Source organism: Orycteropus afer, unplaced genomic scaffold (genome assembly GCF_000298275.1).
Source record: "Orycteropus afer afer isolate SDZICR_OR568_19922 unplaced genomic scaffold, OryAfe1.0 scaffold00302, whole genome shotgun sequence".
Classification (NCBI taxonomy): domain Eukaryota; kingdom Metazoa; phylum Chordata; class Mammalia; order Tubulidentata; family Orycteropodidae; genus Orycteropus; species Orycteropus afer.
Window position 1 is genome coordinate 2,884,824 of NW_006921889.1, and position 23,959 is coordinate 2,908,782.

A 23,959-nucleotide genomic window follows, 5' to 3' on the forward strand; every position below is an offset into this window, starting at 1 on the left:
AAAGTGAGGATGACTTGAAGCACTTACTGATGAAGATTGAAGAATACAGTCTGCAGTATGGATTACATCTCAATATAAAGAAAACAAAAATCCTCACAAGTGGATCAATAAGCAGCATCACTATAAATAGAGAAAAAATTGAGGTTGTCAAAGAATTCACATTGCTTGGTTCTACCATCAATGCCAATGGAAGCAGCAGTCAAGACATTAGATGACGTATAGCACTGGGCAAGTTGGCTGCAAAGGAACTCTTTCCAATGCTGAGGAGCAAGGATGTCTCCTTGAGGACTATGGTGTGCTTGACACAAGCCATATTTTCAATTGCCTTATATGCATGTGAGAGCTGGACAATGAATAAGGAAGACCGAAGAAGAGTTGATGCTTTTGAGTTGTGCTGGCAAAGAATACTGAAACTACCATGGACTGCTAAAAGAACTAACAGGTCTCTCCTGCAGGAAGTGCAGCTGAAATGCTTTTTGGAAGTGAGCATGGCCAGACTTCATCTCACCTACTTTGGTCATGTTGTCAGATGGACCATTCCCTGGAGAAGGATGTCATGCTTGGTAAGGTGGAGGGTCGATGAAAGAGGGAAGGCCCTCAATGAGATGGATTGACATGGTGGCAGCGACGATGGGCTCAAGTATAGGAAGGATCATAGAGATGGGGCAGGATCGGGCAGTGTTTTGTTCTGCCGTGCATGGGGTAGCTAAGAGTCAGAAATGATACAACGGCACCTAACAACAACAACAACAACAACTGCCATACCACCACCACCACCACCACCACAACAACAACTGCCATACCACCTAGACTTTAGATTTCTCCAAAGAGTGAAGAAAATTTTGTTTTGATAATTCTTTTCAAAATCATATTATGATATTTTCAGTTATATTTTAATTGACCACAGTGAGTTGCAAATCTCTGGAAGTTTAAGAAATGTATATAGATAAATTTTAAGTAATGAATACAAAGAGAGAGAAATGGAGTGCTACTTCCCTGTTCTTTAAATCTGATCTCTGGTTTTCCTTTTCATTCAGTATTACTGTTTATACTGTATAAGCTTGTGAAATTGGCTTTAAGGCCCTTCAGATTTTACCTCAGTTCTGCCTGTTTGGTCTTCTCCTTCACTCTCTTCCACAGAAGTGATCCATTCAGTTAGAGCAGTGGATAACATAGGCATCCCTCCTTCTCTTCCATTTCTCATGCTGGTGCCTCGTGTGGAATAGCTGTCATCTTTTCCTGCCATGTGCAGCCTTTCATGTTTTATCTTTCTGAAGTCTTCCCTCACCAGCCACTCCAACCCCAGCAGAATCTTTGTCTGGACTGATTCTTTTTTTTTAAAGCTTATTGTACGTATGTTGTTTCTCCCAAGTAGAAGTACTGCTCCTTGAGTGCATGGACACTGTGGTATTCACTCCTCTGCATGCTTAGCTCTCTTTCAACCCAAGAGTCATTCAGTAGTAATTCACAGAGTGAATTATGTGGCTGTCATGGCAGTATAACGTGAATTCAGGTGAATAAACCAAGTCTAACCTGAATGGTGTTGGAAGTTTTTCTGGGTCTCGTAGGTATTTTCTTCATTTTGCTTCAGAGACAAGTTTAAGTTTCTCTTTTCAAAACATTTAATCTGCAGGTCACCTTCAAAGCATTCTGTGTATTCCTCCAGGATATAAAATATGCTTTTCTTTTGTGAAACAGTCATTTTTTTTCTTGAAATAAGCAATAGGAAAAGGTACTGAAGGGTGGTAGGAGAAGATGGTGACAAACAGTGTGCTGACATTGATATTTTCTGCTTGGCTGCACAAGTAACTCAGGAACTCAGCGTTGTCATCCAGCTTCCCTTTATCAGACAATATAGACAGTTTGCAGCTTTATTGGTTTTGGAACATCCGCTTAATCTTCTAACCATGACAGCCTCTTCAGAGCTTTAGGACTCATGACATTAAAACCCACGCGGTTCCCGTGGCATTGCCATGTGTGGTGTGGATCTCCTCCCTAGTAAAAACGCATTACGTTCTGTTTCTGACAGATGAATGATGGACCACTCTGCAAATGCAGTGCCAAAGCCCGACGCACAGGAATCAGGCACAGCATTTATCCTGGAGAAGAGGTAACTGGTTTGGGTTACTATATTTATAAGTGCTGAGATGCCAGAAGTAGGCAGACGCCATTGCTGTTCCTTTCCCCAGAAATGAAATAATGCCCTCCAAATGGTCTTTTCATACCCCTACTAGTCTCTGTTACTCATAATTGTGGAGGAAAAGGTACATGAGTTTGGGGGAGGAGTGGGACGTGTGTCAAGAAAATTGAAAAGTTTCCACGGTTCATGATTTAAAATAGACAAGGTGGGATTGCTTGGTGTGTAAAGTATTCTAAAAGTGCATACATTCTAATCATTTTTTTCATGTTTTTGTCATAAATGGTTATGAATTTCCCCGGAAAATGATCTTATTAAAGTGCTATGAGGTGCATGTCCTTTCTTTTTTGGAGTGTGTAAGGCAGCCACTTGCTTTCTACTTGTGCTTCCCCTTCAGGATAGCTTTTGGTAGATTCACTGTCTTTTTGTGAGTCTCTTGTTCCCATTCAACTGTGAGTGATCCGTGGACTATCTTATCAGTGTATCCCCACGCCCCTGGTTTGTTCTGGATGCTGCGAATATGACTAAAAGGGTAGAATACATCATGGAGTCAAATATAACTACTGTCTTTCAATTTTCCTTTTTGTTCCCTGTTATCTGTTATTTTTGTTAATCCTGGATTATTCCTATGTGATTTAACACATTATGTTTAAACATAGTATATGTAAGTCTTTAATTTCTATTTAAAACTTTTTTGAGGCCTTAACAGTGATTGTAATAAAGACTGTAAGACAGTGACTTATAATTCAAATCCTTGCCTCCCTTTTATTCTTTGTCTTTGAAAATTAGCAAGTGTAGCAAGAAATTGTGGGACAAGATTTGCACCTTGTGAGCTTCTGTGAACAAGTCTCAGGTTGTATCCTCTGAAAGTAGAGGCTGAGATGGGATTTAGGGGGCCAGGTATTTATTCAGGATCAACATCTGTGATGATAAGAGTGGAAGTAGGATTGAGCAGAGGGAGATGACAGGCTGTACTATAGGCTTCATGAAGCCTGGCTTGTCTGAATTGTCTTACGTTGGGCTGAAATGCCCTTGACACCCTCACCTCATCAGTCCTTAGAAGCATACAGCCCCAGGAAGGGCATAGCCTGGGAGGAAAGGCTGCTGACTACACTTCCCACAGCAGGGCATCAAGCCCTTCCTTGAAGGAGGATGTTGGGGCATAGTGGTGTTGGCTGAGGAAATGTGGGCAGGGAAGGCAAACCCATACCCAGAGTACGTGTCAGAACAAGCTGCTGGCCTTCTCAGGATGGAATGGACCTCTGTAGACAACTTATGGGAGATTGGTCTTCTCAAAGAATGGTGCCATTTCAGGGATCCAGCATTGGTCATAGCTGACACATTGGGCATTGGGCAGTGGCAGTAGTTAGTTTGGCCTTGGTAGTAGGATTCACTTCATTCGAGTGCCTATCATGTCCACTCTGGAGGCTGATGTCAGGGTAGCTGACAGGAATTGGCTGAGTCATTTGGCTTCCTTGGTTGTTTAGTAGTCCTTCCCTGGTGAAGGTTGCCCTCCTGTAGACACTCACAGGTGATAGAGAGATCTTTGTGCCCACTCCCACATGTCCAACCACAAGTCTTCTCAAGACCTTCTTACCCATGATCTTCCAATCTTTTTCTTTCTAGGCCCCTGACCAGCTGGCACGGCCATTTGCTTCTGCCCATGAGTCCGTCTGTATTCTAACCTCAGGCCGCTTCTCTTTCCACACAAAGTGGATGTCCAGGTACAGCGCCTGAAACCCTGCCCATTGGGAGGATTTTCCTTATCCTGCCTTTTATGGCTGTCCCTCAATGAGGCTGGAGTACAGACCATTTCTAGCTTATACCCCATAATGACTGAGCTATTTGCAAACCAAGCTTGGATGTGGTTTCAGCACACATCCTTAGTTATCATCTGTGGGAGGGGCGCTGGTACAACAGTGGGGAGCCATGGAGGTTTGAGCCCCTGTTTATGGAGCTGGATTATGCTCTCTGCTTTCATATGGGCTTGATTCTGGAGGTACAGCATCTGTTTCATGATGGATTATACTGGCCCCCCCACCCTCATGGTTTGATGGAGCTGACAGAGCTCAGCTTATGATGGATGTTTATTTGATGCCCCTGGGCTAGGGCCCTGTAGCATATCAGGAATTGTTTCCAGAGGCATATAATTCTTTACTATTGATGGTATGGCATTGCTCCAGAACCTCAGGGGCTGATTCTCCCAGTGTGATCCGCCACAGACTCCTCCTAACATCTTTTGCCAGTAGCCACACCACCAATACTGTAGGATCTGCTGAATCAGTTGGCCCCAGCAGCTGGGTTGCTTGCATTGCAGCCTGGAACTGTTGAGGCCTTTGTCACCTGGGCTCCTCTGAAAGCTGTAGTCTTTCGTGCCACTTGTAAGTGCACCAGAGCAGTATACCTCGGTGTCGAATATGGTGCCCTTCCAGGTGTGCTGCCACCTGCTTCATTATAGATACAAGATACAATAATTTGTCTTTTACTTTGGAAGGGATGTCTTGGCATTCCCCAGACCACTGGACCCCTACAAATCATATGGATTTAGTAGGTCCCCTATATCTTTGTGGGGTTTGTCACCTACCATGTAGAACACCTTTGTGTTACCAAGGCCTCTAACCTGATCAATATAATGTCAAAGGTGTAATGGATCAAGGTGATACTCTGCAGTATATGCAGACAGGTGAGAGCTCTTTGGACCATATAATGACAGAGGAGCCCTGGTGGTGCATTGTTAAGCACTTGGCTGCTAACTGAAAGGCTGTGGTTAAACCCATATAATGGCTCCACAGGAGAAAGACCTGGTTATCTACTTCCATGAAGATCACAGCCAAGAAAACCCTGTGGGGCAGTTTCACTCTGTCCTGTAGGGTTGCTATGAGTGAAATTGACTTAAAGGCACCTGTTTTGGTTATCTAATGCTGCTCTAACAGAAAACACCACAAGTGTATTTCTTTATCAAACAGGGTTTATTCTCTTACAGTTTAGGAGGCTAGAGGTCCGAGTCCAAAGTGCCAGCTCTAGGGGCTGTTGAAGGACCTTTGACCTTGGGTTTTAGCTCTACCTCTTGCTCTCAGCCTACTGAAGCTGGAGGTGTCTTTTCACTCAGGCAGCTGCTGGCTGCTGAGGCTAACAAACGCAGGGTCAACAAGTAAAAAGTGGCATAGTCTCAAGATTATCAAGCAACAAGGCAGACCACCAGTTAAAGTCCAGAGATAGTCCCAAGATTGGCAGACAACATGGCAGGCTGTTGCATGAAGACTCGGCTAAAGGCAGGATCCCAGCATGCCAAAAAGCTCCAGACCTTTCCCAAAGCTGCTGCGTACATACTGGAAGCAGGCAGACCACATCCCTAAGGCAGCTACACAGCTGCTCACAGTGGATTCCACCATGGAGTTGATTACCAGTATTGTCATGGGGAATAACTACATCCAGCTGCCCAGCCACTCAAAACCAGGCCCAGCCAAGTTGACACATAACCTTAAATAACACAGCACCCAACAACAATAGCATGACAGAGGGTGGGAGAGTAAACACAGCCATGGGGCAAACCATGAATGTGTATTTTTACCTGTTCCATGTTAATGTGGACCATTCTGTCCCTTATTTCTGATTGTGATAGAAGGATGCACAGTCCCCACATCATAGCCACATAACTTGTACCTGTTTTATTAATCTGCTCTCTCTGAGCTCTAACGCAGCTCCTGCAATCAGAGATATTACTTGGTTGAGATTATAGTGGTCTCTAGCCATCTTCCAGGATCCATCTGGTTTCTTCATGGGCCAGGTGGTGAATTAACAGAGATATGATAGGAACCGTCACCCCTACATCATTTTGCGCCTTAAGGGTGCCACTGAGCTCCATCATCTCCCAGTGCACTACTGTTTTTGATTCACTATTCTGGCCCAGTGTATGGTGGTGCGTAATTTCAATGGCTTCTGCTTGGCCTTCCTCACTATGCTAGCTCTTCCCTTACCCAGTGTGGGGTTGTGCAGTCTCAAGTGTGTCCATTCCAGTGATGCATTCAGGTGCCAGGGAAATGACTGTGGGTGCATCTGTGGACTCAGTGGGCTAACTGTTAAGCCAGAGGTAAGCTAGGACTTGTTTACTACTTGGGCTTCCTGTCCCCTACTCTAATGGTGTTTCTTGGGTTATGCATCTGGTTTTTGAATATCAACATTGATTCATACACTGTTTCTAAAAGACCTTGAACTATCTGGGTATTCCCTTTTCCTTAGTGTACCTGAGTAATGGGTCCTAGGTCCCTTTGGGGCATCATGAAAACATCCACTTGCTGTAGTATTGTAGGGTCCTTCCTCCTGTGATCTGGCAACTGATTTGTCAGTAGATTATAGTCTAAAATCTTGCTCAGGTCTGGAACTGGGTGAAGGATTGTTACTCTCTATTGGAGTGACCTGCCTTCAGTTTCTTGGTTAACCATTCTTGATTCCTTCTGCTGGTTCAAACTAAGTACCCTTGTCTGGTTCCCATTTCTTTTGTACCTAGGATCTCCATATACTGTGAGCTGTTTGCACAACTTTTTCTGGGTCAGGTCTCATTGGCTGTCACTCTGACATTGCTGGTCGTAATAATAATAATTGTGTGACTTGGCTTCTTGCAGTTTAGTCCTGTCACCTGACCTCTCCATTGCTGTCCTCCTTCTCGTTGTCACTGAGCTCAGCTCTGTGACCATCTCTCCCACTAGCAAACCTGGCTTGATGTTAGTGGTGCTGGTACCCTTTGCCTGCACATTTCTTTGGCCTTGGTAGATCATGTGTCCTCTGGGCCTTCCCATGGGATGTGATTATATGGTATATTTTTCAGTTGTAGATGCTGCATCCATTCTAATGTGGTTGCTTCCTGGAATCTTTCTCTTTTTCTTTTTTTTAATCACTGGAGCAGTGTTTTATTTTCTTAGTTTAGCACAAAAAATTAAAGAGTAAAAAGAATAAGAAATTTTCATTTTAAAGATAATAACATTATTAAAGATATTATTAATAAAATAACACACTCATAGTTTCCATTCATTGTTATAATACCTTGAGTCTTTTAATTCCTTCTTCTATCACCATGGCCGTTCTGGTATCTCAGCTTTGCTCAGCATGTGCCATCGTATTTCCAGGCTTCTAGAAGCCGACCTCGTATGGAGTTCTTAGCATCTCCGGGGGTTCTTGAATCCTGAGTGCTCCCGAGTCACCAGCCAGCTTCCCTGACCAATTTTGTGTTCTATCCCATTTGATGAAGTGCCACAAATCTGATCCTGCAGACTCCTCCTGCTGGCTGGCTCTGGCTAGTGCTCGCGGCTCCTTTGGGATATACTCTCTTTCCACCCAGCACCTCCCAGCTGCTTTATGCTGTGTAAGAAACCTAATGAAAAATAGGCATAATGGCCTAGAGGGGAGGGGGGATAAGTAGAGGTCCTGGGTGGGGGGTGGCAGTTTTACATTTCAGGGCTGTCCATGGTCTTAGGGCACAAGTGAGTGCTTGCTCTTAAATAGGGAGGAATGGGTCACCTTTGCAGTCTCAAAAGGTTCAGAGGAGTCTGGGGAGTCAAAGCTGAAATGTCCTCATCCCAAGTTTTCCTGGGCCTTGACCTTGGCATAGCAGACCAGCTCGGCCACTCTGACTGATCAGTCCTCTCACTGGAGGAGATGACCTCCAAGAGGCCTCTGGCTTTCACATCTGGCTTCCATTTGACTCTTATCCCCCCTCAGCTTTTGCTTTTCTGTAGCACAGAAAGTCTTCTGACCAGTAGTATCAGCATCACCGGTGAACAGGTAGATATGCTGATTCTTAGCTCCACCCCAGCAACTGAATCAGAATCTCTGGCCGTGAGCTGGAGCAGTGTTCTGAGCTTTCACTGGTCAAAGCCCACTCATAGATTCTGACCCCTAGTGATGCTGTAGGACAGAGTAGAACTGCCCCACGGGGTTTCCAAGGCTGTAAATCTTTATGGAAACAGATGGCCACATCTTTCTTCCACGGAGCAGCTAGTGGGTTTGAACCGCTGGCCTTTTGTTTAGTAGCTGAGCGTTCACTACTACACAACCAGGGCTCCTCTCATCAGTATAGCCTCCCAAATCACCACCTTTGCAAGTTTTAACTGGCCTGCCTTCTGGGCCAGGCCTGCCTGTGCTCTACCTACCACCAGTGATAGAGTCTTCATTTCCAGCTGGTAGTAAGTGATTGAGTTCCAAAGCCCCCTCTTACCCCGTGCTTTCTTGGATCACTCCTGCTACCAACAGTTTTTTGCATGTTGGTTTTCCAGAAACAGAAGCTAACATGGAATTTGAGGTGCATGGCACTTGTTAGGGATCTTTAGCTGTGAAAGACAACGGTTGCAAGCAGAGTGGGCAGAGGGAGTTGAACTGTGAGGCAGCCTGACAGCACTTTACCACCCTGATGGTGATCTGTGCAGTGAATATTGCCCCTTGGGCTGAGATAACTGGGGCTTTGTACTTCTGCCTGGCTCCGTACCTGATGTAGGCCTGACCTCGGGCCTTCTTAGCTGCCGTAGACCTTGAAGGACGACAGCTGGAAGGGTAGTAGCAAGTCCTTCTTGACGAGAGATGTGGTGTTACATCTCCATGTGTGTCACAATTGCCCAGTGATTCCATTGATACATTTTTGTTTTCCTGTCATAAGCTCATGCATACTTCTTGATAGTCTGTTCCATCAGCTTCTCAGACTTCATTTTGTTTGGCCTTTCCATAACTTTAGAAATCTTCTGTTTTCATTCAGCATATCTGTTTGATTTTTTTCCCCTATTAAAATCTACTGCTATTACTTCTGAGATTTATTTTCTTGAGTTCATTAGGAAATTTAGCTGAAGGTTAGTTATTTTTATAAGTAAAAGGGGAATAGTCATAGGATTTTAGAGATAGAAAGAGCCTTATGATGAGGCTGAAGACCTCGTTGCAGAAGAAACGGGTTGAGAACTGGTGATCTACCAGCCTTTATTCATCGCCTTCATGGTGAAATGAGTATGTACTGTTCTTTCCTACCAGTCTATAAAGGCACAGGCATAAACATCTCTTTTGTCAGATGTCATTCTAGCAAATAGTCTATTTTATATAAAAATATTTTGCTACTTTGCTTTTAAACTCACTTTGTTTATTTTTCCCCAGGCCATCAAACCCTGTCGTCCTATGACCAACAACGCTGGCAGACTTTTCCACTATCGAATTACAGTCTCCCCTCCTACAAACTTTTTAGTAAGTTCTTATCAAAATCAGTCCATTTATTTTAAAATGCAAATAAGTTGTCGAAACTACTGATTCATTTCTTAAATATTCTTTCATTTAAAGATACTATGTTGATAAAGGGAGCTCTGGTAGCATACTGGCTAAGATACTTGCCTGCTAACCAGACGGCGGCGGTTCAAACTCACCAGCCACTCCTCGGAAGGAAGGTTGGGCAATCCTACTTCCGTAGTGATACTGCCTCGGAAACCCGAGGAGGGGTCGCTATGAGTCGGGTTTGACTCGACAGCACAAAACAACAACAACAACAACATGTTGATAAAATTGTCTTTTACCATAATGATTTTCTTTCTGGCTTTCTCTCACTATACCACTGTATCCTTTTCCTCATTTTTACTCTTGGTATTGCACAGTATCCAAATTCATAATAGTCAGTGAGTTATGGACCCTTTCATTAAAGTTACAGAATGGGAAGAATGCATAGAATGTGTCCACGTTTCTTAAAATTCAACAATCTAATGACTTGAATAAGAAAATCTCTTGTTATGACAGTAACAGTAATATCTAATATCTGTTGAACATGTAGTGTGTCCCAGGCACCATTCCAAGCACTTTATATGTATTAACTTACTTAATTTTCACAACAAATCTATGAAGTTGATATTATTATTATCCCCACTAAACAAACAGGGCAGTAGTCCATGTTTTACAGTAAAAGATTAGGTTAAGTAACTTGCTCAAGATTACTCAGTTAGTAGAATAGGTGGTGGAGTAGTGATATGAACCCAGGCAGTTTGGCTCCATGTGTGCCTATATGCTTTCCACTAAGCTATTTTGGTACAAAATTTATTAAGTTATTTGTATTATCAAGAAATTATGATTTCAAAATTGGAATACTAATAATTATTAGCTATTTCTAACAACACTATTGAGATATAATCCACATGCCATAAAATTCATTCATTTATAGTATATAATTCATGGTTTTTAGTATATTCGTAGAGTTGTGAAACCATTATCACAGTCTAATTTGAGAACATTCTCATCACCCCAAAAAGAAACCCTGTGTCCATTAGCAGTCACTTCCCATTTTTTTCCACCCTCTAGCTCATGGCAACTACTAACCTGCCTCTTTCTGAGGATTGATCTTTTCTAGATGGTTCTTATGAGTGGGATCATACAATGTGTGGCCTTTTGTGAATGGCTTCTTTCATTTGACATAAAATTTCCAAGGTTCATTCATGCTATAGAGTGTGTCAGCGCTTCATTCCTTTTTATTGCCAGGTAATATCCTCTTATATGTCTGTACCAAAAACAAAAAACCAAACTCATTGTCGTCGAGTTAAATCTGACTCGTTGGGTTTCCAAGTTGAATCTGACTCTTAGCAACCCCTCATTGGGTTTCCAAGTCAAATCTGACTCATAAAGACCACTCCTTGGGTTTCTGAGGCAATAAATCTTTACAGAAGTAGATTGCCCAGGCTTCCTTCTGGAGAGTGGCTGATGGGTTTGAACTGCCAGCCTTCTGGTTAGCAGTAAAATGCCTTAGGCACTATGCCACCAGAGCTCCCATATATATATACTATATTTTATTTATCCATTCCTCAGTTGATGGACATACTGGGTTGTTCCCACTTTTTGGCTGTTATAAATAAAATGCTGCTATGAACATGGATGTACAAGTTTTTGTGTGGACATATCTTTTTAATTTTCTTGGGTGTGTACCTAGGACTGGAATTTCTGGGTCATAGATAAATGAACATTTAATATTTTGAGGAATTACAAAATTATTTTCCAAAGTGGGTACACCATTATTAATCATTATTTGTTTAGAAATTTTCTTCATTGTATTTAATTTAGACCAACTTTGTTGTGTTACTGAAATAGAAAATAACAATAACATTGCTAAAACAAATAATGTACATTTGAATGTTCTCTATTTTTTTTTAATCTTACTTTCATACGCATGTAAATATCTTAAAAATAATATTGAATATCTAGGTAAGAAATGTGTCTTTTAGGTTACCATGACATTAGGTAATCATTTTATGTTCTAATTACAGAAATAATTTTCACATAACTGAGATCTTTGATGTGATTTGAGGATTGTTTGGTTGCATTGTTTGGTGGCTTAGCTGCTCCCTGGGGAGCTGGGCTCAGCTTGTAGGCCTTGAGCTGCTGTGACCCTGGGGTCTTCCAGAACCTTACAGACTATCACTGGTTAGACTTTGTCCACTTAGAACTTTGGATCAACATGTTACTGTGTTGTTCCTGTTAGGATTTTTGTTAGTTCAGTAAGAACAGAGCTGATAGAATTGCATTGCAGGGCTGAATAGGTAAAACAAGTTTCTGGACAATGAAGCCATAAAACCTTTCTTTATGGCACCCACAATAAACATTCTTGATTGTCTCAGTACTAGGTAACTATACTTGATATCTAAAGCCAGAGAATTCTATCAAACAAGAGAATTTCACCTCTAAAAGCAAACTTTGTATGAACTTTCCCCTGGCATTTGGGAAAACGGTAATGGGGTCCAGAGTCCCTGGTTTCTCCTGTTGTTGTTTTGGATCCTGAGGGGTTTCTGCACAGGCAGAGTGAGGAGAATTCATTTAATTCACACTTGTGTTTCTGTTTGCTTTCAGACTGACAGGCCGACTGTTATTGAATATGATGACCACGAGTACATCTTCGAAGGGTTTTCTATGTTTGCCCATGCTCCCCTGACTAATGTAAGTGTGTGTGATGGCCAGTGTGCTCTCTCCCCCACACCCTTTCCGTCACTGCCTTCCCTTCATTCTACTTTCTTTCCAAAAGTCAAAATAGATTTCCTTTCATCTGATGCTAAGTAACGTTTGCTTTGTGACCACCCCATGCAAGCTGCAGGAAGTCTGTGGCATTGTCTGTGGCAATGCGTGTTAGGTGGGAGTGTGACATCTGTGCTAATGAGTCCCAGGTTAGGGCCACATTAAATGGTGTCAGTAAACATGTGGCAGTATAGCATGGTGAGAGTGTGAAAGACTGAAAAAGAAGGATAAACCGTGGAGGGACCTGCTAAAGCTATTTTGAATTGGATGTCCTTCAAAAGAACATTGGAAAGTTTTAAGGAGAAACTCTTATTTAGCCTGAGCAACAGAGAAAGAAATAGAGCTTGTTCAGAACATCTGGGGCCTGAATTAATTTCATGCAATTGTCTGCTTTTGAATCCCAGGCATATGATTTCTTTCAGAGACTATTTCAGACATGGTCTCTTAATATGATTATGAGTATGATATGATATCATATCATAGCATATCATATCACATCCTTATATAAGTATTAAGGCTGTTTTGTTGCTGTTGTTTTCAAATGGAAGTTCTATATTTATGAGTCAGACTTTTCCTTCCTCAAACCTGGCAGTTTTGAGAATTGACTCGTGGATTCCATATTCCTGTTGGACATAAAGCGAGTTAGCTGACAGCAGTGCAGGAGAAGGACTGTAGCAGTATGGTTCACCCAATCCCGATGGTCATAGAATTTATTGAAGCATAGATATCGTGGGTCTGCATCAAAACAGAATGCCCTTCAATCCTTTCTGGTTTGGTTACATGAAAGTACATCTGAAATTTGAAAAGCTGTTTTGTACTATTTACTTATTGCCTGAAGTTCTGTTCCGTTAGAGGGTGCAAAAACGGCAAGGCCACATGTTCTGACCTCCTCTAATCCCACGAGAGGAAGACAGGATTACCAGCAGTAACCCAAGGCCTATTACTGGAAGGCCAGACATGCTGCCTCCCTCCAGCCCTTTCACCAACCGTTCCTCCCAAAGCACCCACCACCTCTCTCTTGGGTTCGATAATTCGCTGCAGTGGCCACACAGAACTCACAGATTATGGGGTTTATTAGGGAAGCACCAGGCTACAACTCAAGTTCAGGAAGAACGCTCAGTCTCTCTCCCAGCCCACCGTCCCTCAGCCAAGAGTCTCTCACAGTCTCTTTCCCAGCAGTGCTGGTCCCTTGGTGTCTCACTCAGCAATGCGTGTCTCTCGCGTCTCTTTCCCAGCAATGCGTGTCTCTTTCAGGGGCGCGTGTCTCTTTCAGCAGCACGTCTTCCTCCACCAGCAGTCAGAGAGAGTTCTGCCTCTCGGAGGCCTCCTTTTGAGTCTGGAAGGGTGGTCAAACTAGCGAATCACAGCTTCAGAACTCTAAGCATGTGAGAGAGAGTGGGCACCTCCCAGAACATTGTTTTGTGCCATGCCCAACAGAAATAACCCAGGTGGATAGCTTCAGCAATAAGGAGCCGCTCAGTTGCTCAAAGAAAATCCCACCTTGGAGTTTACAAAGACTTATGGGTAGAAAAGCCACACTAAGTAATTTACTACACTGCAGACGGTCAAGTATGAATCAGATCTTGGCCTTTTCTTGATCCATTCTGTCATTCCTTTTGTCTGAGTGAAACATGATTTCATATTGGTAATACTAACTTAAAACAAAATGTTTTCTTAACGAAATTTTCTTTACTTACAGTATATTTTATCCTAGAGATTTTTTTTTTTCTTTCCCTGAGAAGATGACTACATGGGAAATGTAAAAATAAAATCATTTCATAATATGTATTACCTCCAGGAAGACCATCTGCTCACTAGTATAGAGAAGGAAGTGATACTAGATATTCTTGAACAATCTTTATGAAAAGGCATTAGAAAGCTTTTGAATTTTGGTTGCTTGTTTGCTTGCTTGTTTGTTTTAGTGTCTCTGTTAGGCACTTAAACTGTGTGTTACTCCAAATCTTATAATCTTTGAATTGGAAAGGCCTTTATGAACACTCTAGTGCAATTCCATCTTCCCAATGAACGTATTCATTTTTATTCCCCCCAGAGGGCTGCAAGTTTTAGAAGAAAATACAAATAATTTAGTTAGCATGAAAATATTTTAAACTATCATCTTATTTCTTAATTCCCTTCTAGCATCACAGCAACATGCAAGCCATCACAGTCCCAGTGAATGGTGGGTCCGAAGCATAGCTATCATTATAAAACTCAGAGAATCACTTGTCCAAGGTAACATAAATACTAAGAATTAGAATAAAGATTCAAACCCAGGTCTGTCTAACATCTTTTCCTAAACAAGAGGAAGCAATATTTATTCAGGACTTATTAAGTGCAAAGTACCATGCTAAACACTTTGCAGTTTCATCTCATTTATTTTTCACAAAAGCCCATGAATCTGCTACAGTTAATACCTCTGTCTTACAGAGGCGAAAACCAGGGTTATAGAAATGGAAATGTCACATCATACAGCTAGTAATTGGAATTGCCACATATTTAAACCCTGGCCTCTTCAAAGCCACATTGCTTTCTTTCTTTGATTAAGGTAGTCCTAAAAGTTAAAATAAGATTTGCAAATAGCTTTTTTCAACAACATAAAAAGCGACTATGCACTTGTACTTCACTGGTTGGAATATACAGGAATCAAATTGACTACGTCTGTGGAAGGAGATGATGGAGTAATTCATTATCATTAGTGAAAACAAGGCCAGATGCTAACTGCAAACATCAGTTTCTCCTGTGCAAGTTCAAGTTGAAGCTAAAGAAAATTAAAAGTCTTTGGGAGCCAAAGTACAATCTTGAATATATTCCACTTGAATGTAGAGACCATCTAAAGAATAGATTTGCCACATTAAACACTGATGGCTGAAGACCAGATGGAACGTGCTATCACATTAAGGACATGATGCAGAAAGAAAGCAAAATGTCATTAAAAAGATGAGAAAGAAAAGACCAAAACAGATATTAGAAGACACTCTGAAACTTGCTCTTGAACGTAGTAGGGTAGGTAAAACAGAAGGAAGACATGATGAAGGAAAAAGGCTGGGCAGAAGATTTCAAAGGATGACTTAAGAAGACAGTATTATAATGAAATGCAAAGACCTGTGGTTAGAACACTAAAAGGGAAGTACACACTCAGCATTTCTCAAGCTAAAAAAACTAAAGAAAAAATTTAAGCCTCAAGTTGCAATATTGAAGGATTCTATGGGCAAAATATTGAATGATGCAGAAAATATCAAATGAAGATGGAAGGAATACACAGTCACTGTACCAAAAAGAATTGATTGACATTCAGCCATTTCAAGAGGTAACATATAGTCAAAAACTTATTATATTGAAAGAAGTCCAAGTTGCATTGAAAGTATTGGTGAAAAACAAGGCTCTGAGAATTGACAGAGTATCAGTTGAGATGTTTCTACAAATGGGTGCACTGCTGGAATTGCTCACTCACCTATGCCAAGATATTTAGAAGACAGCTACCTGGCCACCTGACTGGAAGAGATTCATACGTGTGCCCATTCCAGAGAAAAATGATCCACAAAAATGCAGAAATTTTCCAACATTAGCATTAATATCGGATGCAAGTAAAAGTCTTACAAAAGATAATTCGAAAGTAGATGCAGCAGTCAAAGACAGGAAACTGTGAGAAATAAAAGCTGAATTCAGAAGAGAACGTGGAATGAATGAGGGGTATTAATGCTGATGTCAGATGGATTTTGGCTGAAAGCAGCGATTATCAGAAAAATGTTTATCTTTGTTTTATTGACTATGCAAAGACATTCTACTATGTTGATCATAACAAATTTTGGATAAAATTGCAAAGAATAGGAATTCCAGAACACTTAATTGTGCTCATGTGGAACTTGTACATTGACCAAGGGGCAATTATTTGAACAGAACAAGGGGATACTGCATACTTTAAAATCAGGAAAAGTGTGCGTTAGGGTTGTAGCCCTTCACTGTACTTACTCAATCTGTATGTTGAGCAAATAGTCTGAGAAGCCAGACTGTATGAAGAAGAATGTGGCATCAGGATTGGAGGAAGACTCACCGTTAACAACCTGTGATATGCAGAAAATACAACTGTGCTACCTGAAAGTGAAGAGGACTTAAAGCACTTACTGATGAAGGTCAAAGACTACAGTCTTCAATATGGATTACACCTCAACATAAAGAAAACAAAAGTACTCTTAACTGGTCTAATAAGCAGTATCATGATAAATGGAAAAAATATTGACGTTGTCAGGGGTTTCATTTTACTTGGATCCACGGTCAACATCCATGGAAGTACTGTCAAGAAACAATACATTGCATTAAGCAAATCTGCTATAAAAGACCTCTCTAAAGTATTAAAAAGCAGAGATACCATTTTGAGGACTAAAGTGCATCTGACCCAAGCCATGGTATTTCCACTTGCTTCAGATGCATGCAAAAGCTGGACAATGCATAAGGAAGACTGAAGAAGAATTGATGTCTTTGAATTAAGGTATTCTTGAAGAATACTGAACATACTATGGACTGCCAGAAGAATGGACAAATCTGTCTTAGAGGAAGTATAGCCAGAATTCTCCTTGGAAATGAGGATGGTGAAACTATGTCTCACATACTTTGGACATGTTGTCAGGAGGGACCAGTCCCTGGAGAAGGACATCACGCTTGGTCAAGCAGAGGGTCAGCAAAAAAGAGGAGGACCCTCAAGGAGATGGTCTGACCCAGTGACTATCAGTGGGCTCAGACACAGCAATGATTGTGAGGATAGCACAGGACTGGCAGTATTTCATACTGTTGTACAAAGGTTCACTGTGAGTCAGAACTGACTCACTGGCATCTCATGAAAACATGCTTTGGACTTCAGTGGAAAATAGAAACACTTTTAAAAAAGTCTTCCAGCACCAGGTTTGACACCGAGATGGTGCTAAATAAATGGCTGATTTTACTGTTAATATAAAATCAAAGATAAAGCCCCTTGCTGTTGAATCGATTTTGACTCACAGACATTGTATAGGACAGAATAGAAGTGCTACACATGGTTTCCAAGGCTGTAATCTTTATGGAAGCTAAGTACACATCTTTCTTTCATGTAGCAGCTGGTGGGTTCAGACTGCTAATCTTTGAAGCCAAACACTGAACCACTGAACTACTAGGGCACCTTAAAATAAATGATATGCCTAGAAATTTCCAGACTTTGGCATATATTTTATGTAAACATTCATGTTCTCAAAACTTGAGAACTTTATCTTGTGGTGTGAGGATAAACCCATTGTATATCTCAAATGCTCCTTGGAAGCGAGAATGGCCAGACTTCGTCTCACCTACTTTGGTCAAGTTGTCAGAAGGGACCATTCTCTGGAGAAGGATGTCATGCTTGGTAGGGTGGAGGGTCAACGAAAGAGGGAGAGGCCTTCTACGAGATGGGTTGACACGGTGGCTGTGATGATGGGCTCAAGTATAGCAGGGATCATGGAGCTGGCGTGGGATTGGGCAGTGTTTTGTTCTGCTGTGCATGGGGTCTCTATGAGTCGGAAACGACTCGACAGCACCTAACAACAACAACAACAAATCTCAAAGTTATCGATAACACGAATCAACTTCTAAGCTGAGTGTTGGACAGTTCATAGGAATTGGATCTATCAAACACCTCTTGAATGTGAAATTATCTCCCAAGGAAAAGAATTATTATTAAATTCCTTTACTGATTGATTCATTTTCTTGCTGGACATGAAACATCAGCAAGAAGGCACGCCAATGATGGTAATGATGAATCTCTACTGACTCTAGTTCTGGGAAGTTCTCTGAAGGTCTTCTTGAGTTAAAGTGGGCTGAGAACCTTGTTGCCTAAGTATAGAGAATTCAGACAGAAGTTTATCCTTTTATAAAATAACATTTTGTATTACTTGTGACACTTGATGTTATTAAGGACTTGGACAACATTATTATAATTATAACAATATACCTATCAAAGTCACAGTGTCCTGTTCATTCTGAGAAGCATAAGAAAGTGCCTACATCATTTTTCTCCCACTTTAGTTAACTTTCCATTTCCAGTGGCCTGGTTGGGCCCTGGATTTGTTCACTTAGTGTCTGGAGGTATAGAGTTAGTATGTGAAAATATAGGGTGAGATAAGGAACTCTGGTAGCATAGTGCCTAAGGCACTTGACTGCTAACCAGAAGGCTGGCGGTTCAAACCCACTAGCCACTCCTCGGAAGGAAGGTTGTGTAATCTACTTTTGTGGTGATACCACTTCAGAAACCCAAGGAAGGGTCACTATGAGTTGGATCTGACTTGATGGCACATAACAACAACAACAACAGGGTGAGATAAAAATTAGTGTCATATGCTATTGTTTACTATTAAGTACAGTCTTCAGAATACATTTTAGGAAATGGTAGTAGGCATTTATGTTATTTGATGGCATTGACTGGGAGTTATTTTGGGGTTCTTTGCAGTAACACAGTTCCTTCATTGACCAACATGTAGTAAGCTGGCAAGTTCTCTTTGAATGTTAGAGAGGGGTCAGTGTTTGAATAAATACAGAGGCCCTGCCCTTCCAAATTTGCATGTCTGAGAAGGGCTACAGTGGTGGGGTTAGAAAGTCAGCGGAAAATAGTATATACAAAGAGAAGAGGTCAAGGAAAGAATTTCACCAATGATTTTAGCTGATAGGATATGCTAAAAGAACTGTAGGTGCATAAATCACCCAGCAGAGTGTGTTTGCGTGTGCCGATTTGCTCTTTCTCTGACTTATTCTTGAGTATTTCCGAGAGTTATTGTTCTTTTTTTTCCTTCTGCACCGTCTCACTGTGGATAATTGAATCTTACCCATGGTTTGTACCCCCATGCCTAGTCTAATAGCTGCCAGATGAGGACTTAAGCTGTGAGGCACAGCTCTGTGCTCCACATGCACCTTTCAGATTGCTCTGTTGGACACCTCACCTTCCAACTGTGTAAAGCTGAACTCTTAGCTTCCCTGCATATGGCGTTGGAGGTATTCAGGAGACATGCTCTTGAATTTCTGCTTTTGTTTTAATGCCGTTGTAACCTACCTGGTCATTTAAGCCAGAAGCCCAGAAATTACCCTCTGTCCTTTCTTCTCTCTCCTTCTCACTTTAGAAGGATCAGTATTAAGTTAGAAATATTTTCCTGTATTTTGAATTTTCCCCTCTTTCCAGTCTTCTCTTCACTTGGCTCCTGGACTATTTTATTCTACTCTAGTCTGGTCTTCTGGTCTCCTGTGTTGCTCTCCTACCAGCCATCCCCACACTGTTTCCATAGTGATGCATCTAAAATGTAGGCTGTGATAGTTTCTCACTTGAAATAGTTGAATGATTTCTCGTTAGCATGGGATGAGCCCTGCCCCGTCACCATGGTTTATCAGGGACATGGAGTTCAGACTTCACCCCTCACCATGGTTTGTCAGGGGCGCGGAGTTCAGACTTCACCTGCCTCCTCCCCATAGTTTGTCAGGGACACGGAGTTCAGACTTCACCTGCCTCCTCCCCATGGTTTGTCAGGGACACGGAGCTCAGACTTCACCTGCCTCCTCTGCATGGTTTGTCAGGGACACGGAGTTCCGACTTCACGCTCTAGGATCCTGCTGCTTTGTCATCTCCAGGTGTTTCACTCTGAACCAGCTGAATCACTTGTTCTTCCCCAGCTCCATTTTCTCTGTCTTGTTAGAAGTCTGAGAGCCTGCTCTTCCCAACTTTTATAATCCTGGATGTCCTGCACAGTTCTTTCCCGTCTTCCAGGACTTGACTCAAAGGTGGTCTGCTCTCTGCTTTTGTGCTTTATACTTTTTTCTTGCGCGTTTATTTTTTAATTGCGTTTATCACGTAACATTGTATCATATTTTATTCATTCTTTACATACTTTTCATCCTCTTCTAGAGCCTGACCTTTCAAGGGTAGAGCTGTGGCTTGTTTTAGGTTCACTGTAAACCTAACACAGTTGTTACCAGAGTTGTTGCTGTTGTTCTGTGCCATTGAGTGGATTCCCACTCCTAGCGATCCCATGTGACAGAGTAGAACTGCCTCATAGGATTTCCTAGGCTATGATCTTTATGAGGGAGCTCTGGTGGCGTAGTGGTTAGCTTTGCTGCTAACCAAAAGGTTGGTATTTGAACCCACAGTCACTGTGGGAGAACAATGTGGCAGTCAGCCTCATAAAGGTTACAACCTAGGAAAGCCTATGGGGCAGTTCAGTCCTGTCCTGTAGAGTCGCTGTGACTTGGAATGACTGACTGATGGCAACAGTCTGTGTTTTTGGTAATCTTTACGGGGCAGATTGCCAGGCCTTTTCTCCCATGGAGCTGCTGGTAAGTTTGAACCACCAGGCTTAACGTTTAGCAAAAAATACATATTTAAAATTATATTGAATGATTGCACTCATTTGTAACCCTAAGTACTTTTAAATGATTGTAGGAATAAAGCAGAACTTAAAAATGATAGTGGCCTTAGCGTGTGGCTGCAGTTGGTTTAAAAATCATAACCACAAAAATTTGAAAATCTTTTTCTTATTAAAGGGATTATGAATTTCACTTAAATTGAACTGCCATCCTTAAAAAAAATCTAAGAAGTAAACTTTATTTCTCACAAAAAGATTTCCAGTAGATGGCATTATAAGACTATTTTTAAATGTTTATCATTCCTTTTCCTGGTAGAATTAAAATTTGTTTTTTTTCTGATTGCATCTATATAAAATCATCTTATGGACAGATTTAGCTGCAGGAAAAGGCCAGGTAACACATATGTAGGACTTGTGAGATCTATGATTTTCCCCAGATTGCCAGCCAAGCCACTGCTGCAGACTCCCTCCCTTTCTGTCTCATTCTTCCTCTCATTTAAAAAAAAAAAAAAAAAAACATGGGGAATACCTGTTATCTAGGCACCAAGCTAGTTTCTGATGATAGGCTGGTAAAGTAAGACAGATGTGGGTTTGTTTCATGCTGGGTCCTCCTTCAGTGTCACATAGACTATGAGTGATAGAAAGGCAACAAGACGTGTTTACCCTGGTGGTGAAGAGCTAGGTAGGGTCTGGAGGAAGACTAATTCAGCAGCTCCCTGCTAGCTTGGGCTGTGTACTTGATCAATCTCTGCCTTAGTTTCTTCTACTGTAAGATGGGGACAGCAGTCATACGTATTGTTGTGATGATAACATGAGTGAAAACATATGAAACCTTAGAATAGTGCCTGGCTTGATAAATGTTAGTTTGTTTTATTTTTATTATGGTTACTATTACCATGATTGCTTTTTAGTTGGGACCGGAAAGGCAGCATGAATTGGGCGCAGGTTGATGACTTAAGAGTCTGTAATGGTCAGTAGTTAGCTGCCATGCCTGATCTTGTGAGAAGCCGAAGATTCTGCAAGATGTTAAAAAGCTGAGAGAAAGAAGTGTTTTGTGATCGTGGTTTCATTAATTCTTTAGAAGTAATATATTTGGTTTTAATGAGTTCTTGTCATGTTTGTGTTGCTGCTGTTAATACCGTTAATTAAGCGCCAGCATTACACAGGTTTCCTGGAGAGGCTGGCCCGGCTGGGTTCTTGCCATTAAAATCGAGCAGTTGCATTCAAGCTTCACGTGCACTGTTATATGCTGCGTAGATGAAGGTGCACCTTTCTCATTCAGTTCCTGACCTTCCGGGTCAGGTAGGAAACATACATGTAGGGTGAGCCTGCAGGAAGCCATTGTAGACCTGACTCTCTCTTTTTCTTATTGCAGATTCCACTGTGTAAAGTAATTAGATTCAACATAGACTACACAATTCATTTCATTGAAGAGATGATGCCTGAGGTAAGGGAAAAGATTATTTAACAGCTTGATGTAGTTTGCTCTTTTGTTTATTCCACACATATTTTTAAAGCATTGAACTTGGTCAGCTCTGGCTGTTTGCCATAGAGAATACCCCTCAAGTATCATGTTCATTGTTGAAAAGATCAGTGAGATGTAGCCCTAGCATCAAGGTTAAAATTCAGGTCATTTCAACTCATTGACCTGTTTTTGAACTTATCTCTGCTCGTGTTGCATCTGCTGATAATAGCTTTACATCTGTTTCTAGTTTGTTTTGCATAGGGGACAGATTTTGGTTACTGGTCATTATCACACAGGAAATTAGAAGAGTGAAACTAAATCTAATAGCTGTTGGAATAATCTTATGCATTATCTCCAGTGACAAGATCAGTGCTTGGTTCATTATTCCTTCCATATATTTACATATTTTTCCTAATTGTTTTTCATTGCGAATGCTCAGCAGCAGATTTATCTAAATATATGCAAGAGATTTAAAATTCCAAAGCAAGATTAATGTGAACCACAGAATGATTCATTGCCTGATCCTGAATTTAGTCGTGTCAACAAATCACAGTAAGAAATAACAACTAGACAGCCAACAAGCCTGTGCACTTAACGTTGTGTTGGAGTTGGGTCGATTTCCTGAGCCCCTGGCTCTTCTTGCAAACCTTGTTTAACTGTGCAGCTTAGTCATGGACCATGGAGCACCGAGGGGGAATTGATGGGCATGGTGTGCCTGCTTAGTTTACACCTATTTCATTCTGAGCAAGTCCTGTTAATACTACCTGCCTTTCAGAACGGAAGAGAAATGGCCACCCCTTCATTTTCCAACTTAGAAGGGCTTTTCTGCTCCGTTTTGATTTTTGAGGTCATAAGCTTTCATTTGCTATTGTAAAAGTTTATTACTCCTGGCATGATCTCACGCAGGGTGATTTATGAACGCTGAGCAAAACGGAGGAGAAAGAGTTATGAGACAAGTCTCCCTTGCACATACATCATCTGCTAAGCTTGTTTACCTGAGAAATTTGGGTACAAAGTTGTGTAGTTTTTCTTAGCACTTTATTTGCTTTCATTAAGAATTGTTAACTGTTTTGGAACAAGGCGTCTCTGGTATGGTAACTGTCATGGTGACTCTGGGTGTACTTGGTGTGTGGGGGATTGGAAGGAGGGTTGAGATAGGCCTGTCAGAGCCTACAGGTGTGCAGTGTCGGATTGCCCAAAAAGCAAGGAAAGCATGAGCTTTTGTGCTTACTTTCTAATTTCCATTATGCCATTTCACATTGCTTTGCCACATCACAGATTCCACTTCTAGGCATGGCTGGTGTATGTCTCTCTCCCAACCTCGCAGCACCTTCCTACAGAATCAAAGCCTCTTTTCAAATTGACAGTCCCTGACAGGTACAGAGTACCCAGTAAGCAAGGTAAGCATGGACTTACTTGTGCTTACTTACTTGTCTGCAGTGAAGAGTTTTGCAGGTTTTTCACCAAACGTGGTAAAGCATATGAGATTGTTCACTGTAGATGAGTTGGCAAGGCCAGGGGCTCCCCTTGCTCACTGGGTGATCAGCCTGTGGGTATGTGATTGGAACGGACAAGGAGTCCTCAAGAGATTCTGATGTGCTTAGTAATTGGATTAGGAACAATACAACATAAGTGAGACTTTCTATGTTTCACATCATTTTATTTGTACATTGGGAAGGGTTGAGTTGACATTTTCATAGCCATCCTAATGGCATTAGTGCTTAGATTAAGTCTGGGACAGCTGTTCATTTCTGCCAATAACCAATGATGTTGTTAGGATGGAACCAAATGCTTCAGGAAATTATAACATTTCAGTATAATTTCAACAGGCACTTTCAAGAGACTTGACTAGAAGAAATTGAACCTTCAGTTAATAGAGAGATGCACAACGACAGTAATTTGATTTTGGTTTATTTTTCAGAATTTTTGTGTGAGAGGACTTGAACTCTTTTCATTGTTTCTATTCAGAGATATTTTGGAATTGTACGACTGGAATCTTAAAGG

At 41.4% G+C, this 23,959-nt stretch overlaps 1 protein-coding gene across 1 annotated transcript in view; it reads left to right on the forward strand.

The window, feature by feature from the left end:
• The window catches only part of DROSHA (drosha ribonuclease III), a 246,149-nt gene that overhangs the window by 44,349 nt on the left and 177,841 nt on the right, over positions 1 to 23,959 (forward strand). The window contains exons 8-12 of the mRNA XM_007951608.2: positions 2,030 to 2,110; positions 9,266 to 9,352; positions 11,984 to 12,070; positions 21,866 to 21,937; positions 23,877 to 23,958. Coding sequence (XP_007949799.2) covers positions 2,030 to 2,110; positions 9,266 to 9,352; positions 11,984 to 12,070; positions 21,866 to 21,937; positions 23,877 to 23,958 — 409 coding nt within the window. The remainder of the gene's footprint in view (positions 1 to 2,029; positions 2,111 to 9,265; positions 9,353 to 11,983; positions 12,071 to 21,865; positions 21,938 to 23,876; position 23,959) is intronic.